Source organism: Mytilus galloprovincialis, chromosome 12 (assembly GCF_965363235.1).
Source record: "Mytilus galloprovincialis chromosome 12, xbMytGall1.hap1.1, whole genome shotgun sequence".
Taxonomy (NCBI): Eukaryota; Metazoa; Mollusca; class Bivalvia; order Mytilida; family Mytilidae; genus Mytilus; species Mytilus galloprovincialis.
In genome coordinates this window covers 50,377,627-50,396,400 of record NC_134849.1, presented here as the reverse complement: position 1 = coordinate 50,396,400, position 18,774 = coordinate 50,377,627, and the positions used below count along the sequence as shown (strand labels likewise).

The window sequence follows — 18,774 nt, the reverse complement described above, 5'->3', positions numbered from 1 at the left end:
AATTTCAGAAGGGTAAGAAATTCCAGTTCAGAGGTCAGACCCTATACTTTTCATGTATAGCATAATTCACAAAAATATATATTTATGATATACTGCAACAAACGACAACCACTAAATTACATAATAAATCAGAATGTGACAGGGTTTAAAATGTTTTAATGCGTGCAGAATTCTGTGCTTTTTATGTGTTATTATTTCCATGAATTGACCTTTTTTCCCCGCTTTGCCACATAGATTAACATATCTTACTCTTTTTATTTTATTTTAATAGTTCTAAAGGAATTATGTAACGAAGGAAAGTATTAAGTCCTTACAATTTTTGCTTCCCATCCCTTGCAAACAAGAAATCCCATTCAATACTTAACACACTTTCACTTTTGCATTGTAAGTTTGAACCCCAAAGCTCAGTTATCACATACTTATGATAAAAAGAGAATGAATATTTGTTTGTCAAAGAAAAGAATCTTTCATTATATTTTATCAATGTATGCCATATAAATTTCATCTTATTACGTCATTTCAATTTTACTCTGGTGGGGTTTCCTCGAATATAAACAAGTAAGTTGTTTGATGAGATATTTGCTAACCATAAACATGGGATCTTTCTATTTCTGCAGTAAAGATTCCATGAAAGTTTCATGGAAGTCCATGCATTGGTTAGGAACGAAATATACAGAACTGATGAAAAACCCCTCCTTCATCAAATGCTTCCTACATGAGGGTGTTTTCACTTTTAAATAGTTGTTTGAAGCATATAAAACAAATGATGGTATATTCATGAATTAAACGTTTCGTCATGTATCAAAATAGTGACATCCGTCCCCTCTTGTATCCTCACTGTTGTGAAAAGTAAAGTGATTTGATATGTTTGTGTTACTACTTTGAACTCCTTGTACATGTTTAATTATCAAATAATGTTTTTTATGATGAATTCTCTTGCTGTGTTTGATACAACCGTAACCTTATTTGGTTTTTTTTTCTAATGGTATCCCAATTTCTGCATTGTGTATGACATTAAGCTGTTTGAATAATGGTATATGGATAATGAATAATGTATTGATAATTAATCATGAAAATCAAATCTCATTGCTACATCAAATTAATAGAAAACAGTCTCATAAATTTCAGTTTACTGTGTTGGTATTTAAAAAACAGTCGCATAAAACATTCGGTTTACTGTCTTGGTAACAAAAAAAAACAGTCGTATAATACATTCAGTTAACTGTCTTGGTAAAAACAGTCTTATAATACATTCAGTTTTCTGTCGTGGTAAAAACAGTCATATAATAGATTCAGCTTATCTTGGTAGAAAACACATTTTAAAGTTCTTTGGTTGCTGTGTTATTCCAGTCATGATCCCATCTACTGGTAACTCATCATTCTCTTCAGCTTTAGACAGATCAAATCGTTGTAATATGGACACAAATATCAAGAAAAGTTCGGATTCAGCTAATTGCTGTCCTAAACAAATTCGAGGACCTGCAATAGTAAATATATAAATATTACTTTCTATCCGCAAATATAGGAATTATTTTGATCTAAATCATCAAATTATATTTGACACAGACAGAACAACAGACTTCAGAGTGAAAATACCTAAATATACCCTACGGAAGTTGTTAATCACATGTAGATATTATTAAACACGCTTAAAGTTTTGTGAAAAGTATATACAAAGTTAATATCCTTTTTAAATTATGAGGTAGTAATATTATACTTTGATACATTTGTAGCTAATCCTAATCTAAACCTAAAGACATATTATTTTTTTTTATTTATGCACAATGATGACTTACTGAATACACAGATTCAATTATCAAAGAAGCAACACGAATTGTGCCACTAGTAGAACAGGATCAATTCAGGAGCCTCCTTGTGGTGTTTTTGACTATGTTGCCACTCCATAGGGACTATTTACTTACCAGACAAAATATTTCAGAATAATTTGATTACCAGTATTTGAAAATGTAATTCTCAATTAATGATTATGTGTTTGGCAAACTAAATGTGAATATGTGATTATTTGAAAACCCTCATAATGGGCTACATTTAGGAGTACATGGTTATTGCTATATCTTTAGTCTGATGTTTACAGTTGTATTGACTGTTGTTTGCTGTTATGCCATTTTCGGGGTACTAAGTTGTCATTTGTCAATTAATGCTTATAATTGCACAGTTTTTACGTGTATACAATCACGAAAGATACAAGTTTTATAATTGGCTAAAGTAAACACGCGTTTTGTGCAGGTCAGAGTCATCAATAGCACTTAAATCAAAACAATTGCAAGGCCAATTCAATTTCAGCCGAATTCGTTGAGTGTGTAGGGAATGTAAAATCCTTTGTAAGCTTGCTTGTAAGCTGAACTGTTAAGTCATTATTAGGTCAGGTAGACAACCCTCTTTTAAGACAACACTAGTCTGATAGACAACCAATCTATATGTATCTACCAAGGAGAGTAGTATAACTTACCTAATAATTAATTCACGGTAGAGCTAACAAGCACGCTAACCAAGGATTCTACCCTTCTCTACACACTTAATGCAATTGGCTGTAACGATTTGACAAGTACTGGTAAATAAGAAACAATTATAAAAAAATGTACGACATTGGCTATTTGTTGCACATAACAATATTGCTTTATGTTATACGTATGCGAACTTACCCATTGAAAAGGCAGAAAAACCTTCTTTTTTAACAAATTTGTCATAATTTAAAAATCGTTCTGGTCTGAATACATCCGGCTCCTCCCATAAAGATGGATCATGATGTACTGACATCAAGCTAGGAAATATTATAGCATTCTTTGGAATTGTCATTCCATCTATTTCAATGTCTTCAACTGCAAGATGTGGTACGGCTAGAGGTGCTGGAATTATAAAAACATTATTCTATACTTGATACGACATAAAAGGAGATTAACATCAATGAGATAGCGACCCGAAGTTAAAAAAAATAAATGTATGAATATTTGTGAATTTTTATTGAATAATTGCGTTCTGTATAGACATTATATCATTCCTAACTTTCATCATTGATATTCGACGCCAATATTTATGCAAACGCATAGTGCTACTGCATTGATATGTTACCACGAAGTGTTCAACTACAAAACAAAATCATCTTTTCTTCTAGTGACTTTCCCAAGATAAACACATATTTAACAACATATTAGTGGAGTTTCAATTTACAACTGCTTTTCTAATTGTCAATCATATGTTTATATAGCAAGTAGCAATTAAACTTTTGCTGACATTCAAATTATTCTGTTTCAAATGAAATATCAAAATCAACAAAATTAACTAATAAAATTTTATACTCAGCACAACAACAGATCAAAAACTTGAAAGTATATACTTTATTCTCTAAAACTAATTAATAAAGGTACAGAGAAAGAAACAAAATAAACGAATATAAGTAGATTCTTTAACATTTCAATTCTGTAACATGGAGTTCAGTTGTTTACTAGTATCTGTAAATACCTATAGTTGCTATTCTCTGTACTTCTTGTAAGGTGGCCATAACATAAGGTAAATTATCTTTGTCTTTGCCCACTGGGTCTCTATCTTCACCAACTACCTGAATTTAAAAAAATAAAACAACTTGATAACTTTGAAAAATTTCATACAGGCAGGTTGTGTCTCGCTCCAATATCAATCAGCTATCGATATTATAGAAATTAATAATAAATATAAATCAGAATAAGCATTTACCTGATAATGTACATTGATGGTAAAACAAAATCACAATTTAAAAAAGCAAAACTAAAAGTAAAACACAACACAACACAACCAAAAACGCGGTATATATGTCATGCAGATGATTGAGCAGTTCTGATGCATCGTATTTATCGAGTTGCACGTATTACATTTTGATGGTAAGACAAAATACGAGATATTGATTTAAATAATTCGTGACCTAGAGTAGACGTTCATAAAAGAGGAGAAACTTCTTAGTGCCATTCTCAATATATTTGTATTGGTGTAATACGGATGTTTATACCTTAGTCCTGGTATCTTACAAAGCCATTTTCGACCCAAAAAAAATGTAATAACTCCTTTTTTATATTGTATTAAAGTTTAAGCATACAATACCTCCAAAATTTGATCCCTGCATTTTTTCTGTACATCCGGGTATTTTATCATATAAAGCATGGTCCATTGTAATGACACAGATGTTGTATCAGTGCCAGCAATATACAGATCAGCTATAGTGAGAAACAGGTGGTTCTCTGAAATAAAACAAAGTTGAATAGTGCAACACATTCTCTTGATTTAAAGGTGCTTTAAAAATTAGGCATTGTTAATAAAAACCGATAAACACAGTTATCTAAGCAATAGATATACAATTATCTCAATTCGAATGCAATATTTTAAAAAAATTCTATAGTTGTTAATATTACCATATGAGCAGGAGGTTTTGCTAGCCATTCAACCACGAACAACCCATCATTTGTTTCTTTAAATGTCCTGTACCAAATCAGGGGTGTGGCAGTTGTTATCAAGTATTTTCTTTCTATATATTTTGGCGTTTGTTTCACTTCAGTGTTTCTGTTGTTCCGTTATATTCCTCTTATAGTTGATGTTTTCCTTGATTTAGTAGTAACACGGATTTATTTTCTCTCAATCGATTTATGACGTTTGAACACGGTATACCTTTATTTAATTAGTATTGGGAATTGAAAAAAACGCAATATATGAAAAAAAAATCACAGAACTGTAACATCGTCATAGGCATCCAAACAATGTTACATCATAGCTATAGACTCCCTATTTCAAGCATGAACACTAGCTGTATATGTACTCTTCGTCCGCTTCTGAATAGATTGAATATTATAAAAAAAAGTTCTATGCACAAAATGTGACGTATTTGTTTATTTAAAAAAAAATTACATACAAAAAATCAAAATCGGAATTCAAACTCATTGTGATTTCTTTTAGTCACGGACCGATAGAACGTAAAATCTTACCCTTCAAAATATTGTCAATGTATAATGTTTATTTTTCCAGAGACTAAGTCGCAATACATATATCTAATGAAACTTGAATAGGAATCTACTATCGTAGCAAATAGAGATGCACAAATACGCTGAAATGGACCTAAAAAGAATAGCCAAATACGTTTACGTTTAACTTTGCATGAGGTTCTTATTATTTTCTACGTTTATCGAAAAAAGATTTGCGAAAAAAATGTGATAAGCAATTTCAGTACCAAACCATTGATAATTGAGTTGTTACTACATTCAGAGACTAACAGTCTATAGATAGCGGTATCGGCTCAGAAATATAAAATTAATGAAACCTTCATAGATTTTGAGTGATTTAATTCGGGATGTCTAAAAATAAAATGTTTTAAAAAACAAATACGGCTCACATCTACAAGGACTTAGAAATTATATTGTACCAGTCACGATAGGTTACGTCACATAAACTTATAGGCAAAAAACCTGTTATTGTATCTGGATGTGTTTGGATATGGACATAAATACTAGCTTACCTGATATTTTGCTGTTAGACTTTCCTTCCTGTTGAAGGTAAAGATCCAAAAAGTGTCGAACATTGTTTGGATCAAACGATCGTCGTTCGTCGTCTATTCTAGAACGAATATAATCTTGAACTTCTTTGCGATTCTTTATGAGCGTGGGAATCTGTGGAAAATGACAAAACAGGGTATAAATATATGTGAATTAAACTGATATAGTTATGAGTAATGAATATCAATATTTTTGAATATTACAGAATTAGATACAGCATATAGAATTATTAACTTATATATGACTATATTGTCCAGTGTTTTAAATGCAGTTGTTTTCCTTTTGTCAATTTAAAGCGTCTAATAACTGACGAAAAAATTACAACTCTTTCGTTTAACAACAGCCTATTTTACCTCTAAACAGGTTAAAATACCAAAGGGATTATCAAACGTATAGGTCGATCACCAACTGGCAATCCGATGTAAAACAAAAACCAAAATAACGACCAAACGATAAACAACAGTATACAAAACACAACAAAACACAACAAAACACAACACACACAACTGAAGACTGATCAATATGAACCCCACCAAAACATGTGAGGGGTCTCTGCTTAAAAATGTAGTAATAACTTCTAGATAGTTCTATCAATATAAAACGTGTGTTGACATTAAAAGATACAACTAGAAAATGAAAAAAAAATTGAAAAGGATTTTTCGGTGTATCACTATTTACAGAAACGATTTTATTAAAAAAAAAGGGTATTTGTTTGATAGCTGTTGTGGCAACCACTAACACCAACTTAATATATTTCAAGGTAGTAGGGTAGATTATGAATCAATAAAACGTGATTATGTTTTTCTGTAAATGTTTTGCAATTTTCTTGATTGACTTTATTCAAGAAACAACAGTGAAAATAATATATGCTCCAAGGCAGATGATTCTTTACCACATACGGACCTATGAAAATATATATAAAAAAAAGGGTCTAAACAAATGGGCAGACCAATTGAAGCTCAACCTTGTATGACACGAATGTATTAGTTACCCTGCTTTATTTTATTAATAAAATCACGAAATAAATCAGCTTAAAACCATGTCAACCAAAGGCATCATATATGCTTAAAGAATGACTGCTGATTTGACTAATGTTTCCAACCGGCTAGCTTTCCACCCAAAGGCATGGATACAGTGATGTTATTTTAGTACCATAAGTATAACTTTATCAGACATACTAAGAATAAAACTATGCATCTACTGCATTTTTTGGTTTATCTGAATACGGACTAGTAGCAGCCAAAAGTTGAGAAAGCCAAAGGAACCTGCAATTGTTAAGACCAATTTATAAAATCTGGTTTGCATTATGGGAACGGCACCTGTTGTTGGAAGCTATTATACGTCCAGAAGACATTTTGAAGGAAAATCAAAATCAAAATGATGCCTAATAAAGGTGCGTCTCAACCGTTTTTCTAGATATATTCTTTAGTAACGCTCCATTTCACAGTATGAAGTGTCAAAGACATACGTTAGAACTTGTGTTTTTTTTATATATACCACCCGCATTCATTAGGAATGCTGCATTCCAAAACCCGGAGAACCATAACATACGTTAGTACTTAATACATATATGATGAAACGGGATATATATATAACTGCATAGCGTAATTAACGAAGACGAAAGTTGGATTTCCCATAAGGTCCATAGCACGTGGTCCACACACCAACATTTTATAATCACATTACCTTAAGTAGTGTAGACATACTCTGTCGGTAACAATAATATACCCTACAAGTTATGCTCAAATGTTGTCTTACCTTACTAAATGGATTTAGATAAAAAGGTAAAGGTATCATATTTTCCGCTGCTGCATTATTTTTAAATAGATAATCTATATTTCCAAGTAGACGGTTAAAAACTGGATCGTTAAAATCAAATCTGCAACGAAAAAGAATGCATACATATAATAAGTAAGTATGTAAGCTGAGTTATCTGAGACAACGTGGGGCCAAATGACATACAAATATATAAAGTAAGAAATATTTTATTTGGCAAAAGTACAAAATTGTACGGCCACGGCTTGACAAAGAATGGGACTGCCGAGAAACATAATTGGCAAGTCCCTAGTATATATAATTAAACCTTATAGTCCATTCCTTATTCCTTATTTCCACATTATTGTCCATTCCTTATTCCTTATTTCCACATTATTGTCCATTCCTTATTCCTTATTTCCACATTATTCTTATTCCTTATTTCCACCTTATTGTTATTCCTTATAATGTCATTTCCTTATATATCAATATAATATCCTTATTAACATTATTGCTTCCAAAATATATCGGATGCTGGCCCTGGGAAACAGAAGCTCAGCGGATACATAATTCCATTATAAGAAGCATAATATATTTGTAGATGTTGTGTCGCTATTTTCGCCATTAAATGGTCGGAGTCTTTGTCTGAAGCCGTGACGAAGGATTGGGATTACAATGGTCGGAGTCTTTGTCTGAAGCCGTGACGAAGGATTGGGATTACAATCGGAATAAGCTACCAGTCATTTCAACCTGAAAAATAGAACAAAAACAGCAGAAAAACGAACAACATGATATAACATAATATAACATTTAACACATGTATATTAACTACATTTTAGGAGTATGTCTTTTATCTAAGTGGTGGGTGGGTGGGTAACTTTTGAAACAAACATTAGTTAATTCATACGGAACCCAATTTTTTGCGTCTTCCCTCTGCTGTATCGTACGTGGTAAAGAAAGAATGATGACGTCACAGTTATCAAGGTTAAAATAATTAACGTGACTCATAATACATAACAAGTTCCACCACGTGTTCAAAGCGGGACAACTCCCAAAACGTAAGCCCACTTTCCTCCGATAACCGGATTTATTCTTCATAGGAATAAATCTTATTATCTGAGACAACGTGGGGCCAAATGACATACAAATATATAAAGTAAGAAATATTTTATTTGGCAAAAGTACAAAATTGTACGGCCACGGCTTGACAAAGAATGGGACTGCCGAGAAACATAATTGGCAAGTCCCTAGTATATATAATTAAACCTTATAGTCCATTCCTTATTCCTTATTTCCACATTATTGTCCATTCCTTATTCCTTATTTCCACATTATTGTCCATTCCTTATTCCTTATTTCCACATTATTCTTATTCCTTATTTCCACCTTATTGTTATTCCTTATAATGTCATTTCCTTATATATCAATATAATATCCTTATTAACATTATTGCTTCCAAAATATATCGGATGCTGGCCCTGGGAAACAGAAGCTCAGCGGATACATAATTCCATTATAAGAAGCATAATATATTTGTAGATGTTGTGTCGCTATTTTCGCCACATGGTCGAATTCAGTGGCTATGCCAAGAGTTATTGGACACTGAGTTCGACCACCGCCACAAATGCGGTAGTGACACAACACACCCGCCGTGACCGTACTTTTAAATGACCACACACATATATTTATATTTAAATTACCCTGTAATGAAATAAGAAAAAAAAAAACAATTGCCCACATGAGATAAAGTAACGCCGTCAGATGTGAATATATCGGGCTTATTATATATTTCAGGCTATTTTATGTAACAACCTCCCAATTGTATATATAGCTAAGCGGCAAAGGTGTACATTCTTGTGGCTGCTTTATTCATGCTTATTGGTTTTTACCATATCTCCGATTCAAAATGAAACTGAATCCATTATTCCTACATGTATTCAAACTTTTAAAACTTAGAACACATGAACACTGGTACTTGTCACCAAAGTCAGAGAATAAGGGGACTTTAACCTTTGGTCTTTGCATTTCATATTTTTAACAAATAAATTAGACAATATTCTAGTTTAGTTTCTGTTATTTCTATACATGTACCATGACAACATTGATCCGTTTTTGAGAATGGGATAACAATAATAGCAAAATTTTGCAACGTGATCTTTCTTTACGGATAACAGTTAGCTGTCCTATAAACCCATTTAATTTGTTTCAAGTGACATATAAGCAATAAATATAGTTGCATGCAATAAAAATGCCTTAAGTGATTCTAAAAGTGGTGGCCAAATGATATCATAATTATACAATTTACGGAACGCTTCGAAAGCCACTAGACATGTACACTATGTTTCTGATGTATCTACTTGATACAAATCAAAAATACTAAAAATACACAATTTACAGACACTGTGTCCTATCAATGTATCTACTTGATACAGACTAAATTATCCTTAAAATACACAATTTACAGACACTGTGTCCTATCAATGTATCTACTTGATACAGACTAAATTATCCTTAAAATACACAATTTACAGACACCGTGTCCTATCAATGTATCTACTTGATACAAACTAAATTATCCTTAAAATACACAATTTACAGACACTGTGTCCTATCAATGTATCTACTTGATACAAACTAAATTATCCTTAAAATACACAATTTACAGACACTGTGTCCTATGAATGTATCTACTTGATACAAACTAAATTATCCTTAAAATACACAATTTACAGACACTGTGTCCTATCAATGTATCTACTTGATACAAACTAAATTATCCTTAAAATACACAATTTACAGACACTGTGTCCTATCAATGTATCTACTTGATACAAACTAAATTATCCTTAAAATACACAATTTACAGACATTGTGTCTTTTCGATGTATCTACTTGATACAAACTAAATTATCCTTAAAAGACATAATTAACAGACACTGTGTCATATCAATGTATCTACTTGATACAAACTAAATCATCCATAAACGACACAATTTACAGACACTGTGTCTTATCAATGTATCTACTTGATACAAACTAAATTATCCTTAAAAGACACAATTTACAGACACTTTGTCCTATCAATGTATCTACTTGATACAAACTAAATTATCCTCATAAGACACAATTTACAGACACTGTTTCCTAACAATGTATCTACTTGATACAAACTAAATTATCCTTAAAAGACATAATTTACAGACACTGTGTCATATCAATTTATCTACTTGATACAAACTAAATTATCCTTAAACGACACAATTTACAGACACTGTGTCATATCAATGTATCTACTAGATACAAACTAAATTATCCTTAAAAGACACAATTTACAGACACTTTGTCCTATCAATGTATCTACTTGATACAAACTAAATTATCCTTATCAGACACAATTTACAGACACTGTGTCATATCAATGTATCTACTTGATACAAACTAAATTATCCTTAAACGACACAATTTACAGACACTGTGTCCTATCAATGCATCTACTTGATACAAACTAAATTATCCTTAAAAGACACAATTTACAGACACTGTGTCCTATCAATGTATCTACTTGATACAAACTAAAATATCCTTAAAAGACACAATTTACAGACACTGTGTCATATCAATGTATCTACTTGATACAAACTCAATTATCCTTAAAAGACACAATTTACACACACTGTATCCTATCAACATATCTACTTGATACAAACTAAATTATCCTTAAAAGACACAATTTACAGACACTGTGTCATATCAATGTATCTACTTGATACAAACTAAAATATCCTTAAAAAGACACAATTTACAGACACTGTGTCCTATCAACATATCTACTTGATACAAACTATATTATCCTTAAAAGACACAATTTACAGACACTGTGTCCTATCAACATATCTACTTGATACAAACTATATTATCCTTAAAAGACACAATTTACAGACACTGTATCCTATCAACATATCTACTTGATACAAACTAAATTATCCTTAAAAGACACAATTTACAGACACTGTCCTATCAACATATCTACTTGATACAAACTGAATTATCCTTAAAAAACACAATTTACAGACACTGTCCTATCAACATATCTACTTGATACAAACTAAATTATTCTTAAAAGACACAATTTACAGACACTGTCCTATCAATGTATCTACTTGATACAAACTAAATTATCCTAAAAAGACACAATTTACAGACACTGTGTCATATCAATGTATCTACGTGATACAAACTAAATTATCCTAAAAAGACACAATTTACAGACACTGTGTCCTATTAACATATCTACTTGATACAAACTATATTATCCTTAAAAGACACAATTTACAGACACTGTCCTATCAACATATCTACTTGATACAAACTATATTATCCTTAAAAGACACAATTTACAGACACTTTGTCCTATCAACATATCTACTTGATACAAACTATATTATCCTTAAAAGACACAATTAAACACACTATGTCCTATCAACATATCTACTTGATACAAACTATATTATCCTTAAAAGACACAATTTACAGACACTGTCCTATCAACATATCTACTTGATACAAACTATATTATCCTTAAAAGACACAATTTACAGACACTGTCCTATCAACATATCTACTTGATACAAACTATATTATCCTTAAAAGACACAATTTACAGACACTCTGTCATATCAATGTATCTACTTGATACAACTATATTATCCTTAAAAGACACAATTTACAGACACTTTGTCCTATCAATGGAACTAATTGATACAAACTAGATTATCCTAAAAAGACACAATTTACAGACACTGTGTCCTACCAGAATATCTCCTTGATACAAACTAAGTTATTCTAAAAAGACATAATTTACAGACACTGTGTCATAACAATGTATCCGCTTGATACAAACTAAATTATCCTAAAATGACACAATTTACAGACACTGTGTAAATATTCGTCCTGATAAATATGCCTGAAATATTTGCCACTGGACATTAAGCAACCAACAATCAATCAATCCTATTAAAATATCAACTTAGTACAGAGAAAATTTGTGGTCTAATAAATTATCTGAATTAATGAAATACATGTATATTGGAATACCCTTTAACAAGCATTGTAATAGTAATTTCAAACAGAAACTAGAAGATTTCTACAAAATTAAATTAACTTTGAACTATCTAAGATAAAAGATTTTTATACTGGATCAAAACCATGTGCTTTTCCTATCTTTCAAACTTTCCGAACCTTTTCAGTAAAATAAGATTTTTTGAAAGACATCCATTTCATATACCAAATCAAAGAAATATTATTAACTTTTGAAACAAACATTAGTTAATTCATACGGAACCCAATTTTTTGCGTCTTCCCTCTGCTGTATCGTACGTGTCAAAGCGGGACAACTCCCAAAACGTAAGCCCACTTTCCTCCGATAACCGGATTTATTCTTCATAGGAATAAATCTTATTATATTTTTATAATGCAAACACGCATTTGATACCAAACCTTTCTGAAATAAATGATGTTCAGAGTTCCTGCATATCCAGTACAGATTTCAATATGATAAGCAAAATTGTGTTCAATTACGAATCGGGGATGCACCTTCCTTCTTAATTTTTTTAGAATGCCACTCAAGATGTTCGATGAAGTTGAGTTGGTAAAATAACCAAGAAGACCGATACTCTATTTAGAGGAGCCCTAAATGTGGTATGGTCGTGGTAAGAGCGTGCTATAATCGCAGAACAAGCATTGTAAGATCGTGTAGCAATCGGATAAATCGTGGTATTGTCGTAGTGAGAACGTGATGAGTGTAGTGACATCGTGATAACCGTAGTGAGTTCGCAGAATAAGCGTGATGAGAACGTGGTATAATCATAGCAGCATCGTTGTAGAAGCGTAATGATGCGTAGTAGCAACGTGATTGAAACAAAAGTTTACATTTTCATGCTGCTCATACTGCGAGGTCACCACAATTTGTATTTATTTAAATCGCGATGAGCGTGGTGCGATCGAAGTCTAGTGTGACTGCGGCTTAAGAAGAGCCCTGTCGCCAGAACGTGGTATGATCTTAGTATGATCTTATTAAAGCGTAAAGAGGACGTAGTACTGATTAGTAACTTAGCATCGCAAAAAAACAAAAATTTACATTTTCATGTCACTCATGCATACCGCGACCTCACTAAGATCTGAATTTATTTTATATCGCAGTGAGCGTAGTGCGATCGTGATCTAATATGACGGGGGCTTACAAATCAATCCAATTATGTGTGTATTGGATATCACCGGATAAAACTTTTGAAAAATTGCTTCAAAGGAGATTGACATTTACTATGATACATATAAAGTGACCGACTTTATGGATTGCACTTACCAATGAATTTAATCAATTATTGACAAATTTCATTTAAAGTTTGCCTGACTGTAAATATTCGTAAATCGTCCGTTTTAACCAAATTTCAGTAAAATTGAATTTATTTCCTCGCAATTCCTATTAATCAATCTAATATATTTTTTTCCAATAGACTTTAGTGAATACTCAAACATTGACAACACTCCTTCACAAGCCATTTCATGATAGTTACTTCTAAAATGTGTCGTCTGGCGATTTTGGCAATGAGACTTAGTTGGACATCTTATCATGCTTGCCAGTTTTGATAAAATCACAGTTTTTCTTATATATATATAACATTGTTGGGTTGATGTTTAGACGAGTTGTATATACATAATGTACACAGCCATGTATCACCATCATTGATGGCGATCCGGTGGATAAATCTGTTGTAGAGTTGTCACTGACTCAGACGTACTTACAAATATAATTATTTTCTGTAACTGTATCTTACATTAATTTGTAGGATCCTTTACTATAGGTAATTGAGCTGATTTGTAACAATAACATCTCCATGCCTTATATATCATGTACTGTAGTACGCCGCTAGATTAAAACTGACGAGGAAAGGTAACACACAGCCACTGAAAGCTTTATTTTTGGTGGTCGTGTGGTCTAGCGGGACGGCTGCAGTGCAGGCGATTTGGTGTCACGATATCACAGTAGCATGGGTTCGAATCCCGGCGAGGGAAGAACAAAAAAATTTGCAAAAGCAAATTTACAGATCTAACATTGTTGGGTTGATGTTTAGACGAGTTGTATATATATATATATATACTCTGCTTGGTCTAGGGAGGGGAGACTTACTCGGGAAAGATTTTGGATAAGAAAATTAACAACTTTGGCACCAAATGGGATAAATGAAAAGATGTAGTTCGACACCATGCAGTGCTTCACATCTGGGTTATATTACTTATAATTACAGGCTTTGTTTTTATTTCTTTACCTTACTCATCTCTAAAATAAATCTGTTGAATATAACAAATTAAATTGCTTAATTTTTTGAGGGATGTATAAGTACCAAGCCACGTTCAACTAGTTTACTTTAGTCAAAATTTATTATCATATTTTAACGGCCGTTTGTTTTAAACATCGCAGACTCTAATGTAACTACACTACCGTTGTCAAATCTGAAATATTTACAAATTTAGACCGTTCAGTGCTGTTTATTTGGAAGTCTTATTGACGCAATCTTTCTTGTAACATCATAATTGTCGACACCGTTAAAGCTTTAGAATTGTGATAGTTCATATCGCACATTATTATTTTTTTATTTAAAGCATATATTTGAACTCTCTGATGTAATTAGTCATATAACCTATGTCGTGTTTAACAAATTTTTAGAATTGTGCAAGCGTCTTACCTGATGTTCGGTTTGACTTTTTTATTGTATAAATTTCAAGATTGTTACAGCTTAATCTAAGTATAGACTGATAATTGATTCATTCAACATCACAATCATATATACCGATGGAGGATATCTGTTATCCGAAATATTTATAAATAACTACATTTATAGTTCCTTTTTATGTTATTGGTGTTGTTATGTACACTTTTTAGGCGTTTATATAATTTATTTTATTGTGTAAATGTATCGTTACTTGTAACGATCCACTGTGCCCACGTGGGAAAAATCGTTGACTATTATTCAGACGTTTTATATATATAAGTGCCTATAAATAGCAGCACATGACATACAAATCTATGGGAGTGTGGATTAATCAGTACAGAGATTAATTCAATTACACAAATAAAATTATAGATTGCCTAACAATGTAATTTTAACACACTATTTAGTATGTAAATATAAGAATGTTTAAAATATTTACAAAATGATGAAAATAAACGCAATATTTCGCTAGACCAACTAGCTTTATCAAGCGTGCATCTATCCAGGTGAAATTGGATGTAGATGATAAGAATCTTTTGCAGCTCAACGTCTATGTTGCACTTGCTGCCATTGTTAGGCAATCTATATATATATATATATATATATATATATATATATATATATATATATATATATATATATATATATTATGTAACAAGTCTAAAAGGGTAAAACATCACCAAAAACACAATAAAACGAACAATATGTTAGATATTTCGGATAACAGATATCCTTCCTCGGTAATAGCACGATGACAAATGAATCATGTCAATTCAAATTAAGACTCTATCAAAATCTTGAAATTTATACATTTTAAGCGAACGCTGGAACAATTTTAAAATTTCCAAACACGGCGCAAAGATTACAAAGATATGCCAAAATGAAAATAGTTATTATCCATCGTCCCGTAAGATTTATCGTTTACTATTTATTCAGTCATTTTGTATATATTTTATGTTGATACATGATCTTAAATTTGGTCAGAAGACATCAAATGATTACTAAAACAGCTCAGATTTTCAATATCTGAACCTGCAAAAAAATAACCGAATCACATTTTATTTATGCGTACCTTGATCCAAAAGTTATACTCGATATTATATTCGACGTTGCCTTTGAAAATGCTTTACTGACATCAAAAGGCTTTTTATTTTGCCTTGAAAACAGTTCCACTAGAAATCGTGCTTCTTCCTGTATTTTCTCTTCTAATGATTTTTTACCAACACCAAAGTCTTTGAGTGCGACCATAGTAAATCTTCGTAGGTCCACCCACTCCTTTCCATTACTCAGAACAACTCCTATTAAACATTGAAATAAAAAAAACCTAGGTTTAATGATTATTAATAATAGGAATCTAAGTTTTTTTTTATTCTCTCAAAGTCTTAAGCCAGTGTATATTCAACTCTTTATTTTACACTCGGTATATAGAACTTAAGCTCTGAAGTATAATATAAATGTTGCATTAAAAGTGAGTTCTTCAGTCGTGTGAATTTCCAAAGCATAAGAAATGTGTGCAATTTTAAATGGCATTAAACTAAACGTTTTTAATGTGCTGCGGCTACGTGGGAGCAAGACAATTTGCCTGTCACATTACAATTTTCTAATCATCATATTAAACGAGGTTTCATGTTTTAATCTTTGTTGTAATACTATTCAAAAAAGATCTTACGTTGATTTTATTTAGAATTGAACTCAAAGTCAATTTTGATATGCTCCATCGAAATAAATCAAGAACAATATACTGTTAATCAAGACTTACATTTTGTATGCCCTTAAAAATCATGAAAAAGAGGTTCACGTACCTTACGAATCTATATGATATGCTTATAACACTTTTGGAAAATAAAGCAACATAAAAAATTTGCATCAAGACCAAATTTTAATAAACTAGCCTGTATCTTCTCTAATTAAGGTCGATGCTATATGAATTTCTTTAACAACACTTAAAACTGATGTTTTGCTTAGCTTTAACCTTTTTTTACATACAATCAATAACTTAATATGATAACTGTTTTATCGTTATTTTTAGAGTGTATATCGTTGCATTGACGCAATGCTATAGTAGCCTGTATATAATAGGCCTCCATTTGACCTTGGTTATCCTAGTCATTGGATAGCTGGTTATAAAGTTTACCAAACTTCTCTTTGTGTGTTTTGTAAAATGTTGATATATAACGGGAGCATACTTATCAATGCACTTTAGCCATGTTTGCAAATAGGTTTGTTGTTCATAACATTGCATACATTTAAATTTGGTTTATCTTTTGGATTTTTTTGGAATTTACGCTAGTGCAGAAAGATATGTCAGTGCGTGTTCTGGTCATAATATAGAGACTTCATAAAAACGGAGAGAATGGAAGGACTTCATAATTATCTTCTTTATATATTTCGGACTATGGCGTGTCGTCGATTTCGCTGAAATGGTATATATATTGTTGTTTAATGGCCATCTGATGCCTTCCTCCGGATACGTGGAAGAGCTGTGGCTGTTTTTTACTCTTTGCTTGTGTTTGTCTCCTTAAAAACTTCCACGTTTCGATTCTCTATTCTATTACATTTTATCTATATCAATTCTTACCTGCTTCTTTTGGAAACAGTTTCTTTGCAACAGCTGAATTTGATGGTCGAAATTTTGTCTTGTCAGCATTCAGGACCAACACTTTATGGACCTTGTCGTATCCAAAGACAAGAACCTGAGTAGAGTTTCCAAAACTGAGACCCACTAAATCTCCATATTTCTCCCGGAGTTCTAAAAATCGTTCACTTCTGTTCTGAGAACTTTTATTTTGAAAGATAGAAGCTACCAATGTAGGCAAATTACCGACAATTGGCCACGGAGTAGGTCCAGGAATATTAATAGGAGTGCGGGTCACATTGTTCCACAAAATGTAAGCAACGAGAAGTGTAATCAAAAATGTTAAAATAACAAATATATCAACGGATTGTAAAATGTGACCAATCATTGCAAGAATTAATGTAACTATTAAATAGTGTAAATTGTAAATTATGATCTACTATAAGAATTCCACTATCCTCAGAATATCGGGTTATTTATGTACGAATTATCCTACAAAACTAAGCTGATGAATTTGGTAATACTAAGTTTAAAACCCTGTGTGAAGAACACATCGATGTATATCCACTAACTTATGATATTTCATTAAATGTCTGTTTTACACTCGATACTTATACATGTATTAAAAGTCGTTCTACATTTTCAACTTTGTATTTCATTGTTGCGTTATAGTGTATTTATCATGATATCTAGTACGTTCTACATTTTAAACTCTGCCAGTTTATCAGTGTTAACTTAAGGTCCTCGGGCAAAATAATACAACATCATTGGGTTTTATATATACTATAGCGTGCGTACTATAAATGTTGCGACGACTATTTAACCTTAGGCTTACGATATGAATCAATCCATTACCAATGCGTGATGATAATCGTCAGCAAATATTATTATTGCACCATGATACATGTAACGTAATTAATCCATGTCTTCATAATTTATTTTCTAGCTGCCAGTAACTGCGAGTACTCTCAGATCTGTACATAATGTCTGTTTGTTGTGAGAATGGATAGTACATATGCACGGCAACACTGTGCTTTGTTAGATGTATTTCTATTAGTATCCATCTGAAGACTTAGGCTTTTTTCGAATGATTTTGATAGTTCGTTTTTATATATATCGTACTATTTCACCAGGGGGAGCTGAG

At 31.8% G+C, this 18,774-nt stretch overlaps 1 protein-coding gene across 1 annotated transcript; it reads right to left on the bottom strand.

The window, feature by feature from the left end:
* Nucleotides 1-1,036: 1,036 nt before the first annotated feature.
* Nucleotides 1,037-18,208, bottom strand: LOC143054118 (cytochrome P450 2B4-like). The gene is made up of 8 exons (XM_076227022.1): nucleotides 17,634-18,208; nucleotides 16,128-16,353; nucleotides 7,290-7,410; nucleotides 5,495-5,645; nucleotides 4,093-4,229; nucleotides 3,481-3,577; nucleotides 2,664-2,867; nucleotides 1,037-1,479 (listed from the first exon to the last, which is right to left on the bottom strand). Exons 1-8 carry the CDS (start codon nucleotides 18,016-18,018, stop codon nucleotides 1,298-1,300), a joined length of 1,503 nt encoding a protein of 500 aa, XP_076083137.1. The 5' UTR covers nucleotides 18,019-18,208; the 3' UTR covers nucleotides 1,037-1,297.
* Nucleotides 18,209-18,774: the final 566 nt, after the last annotated feature.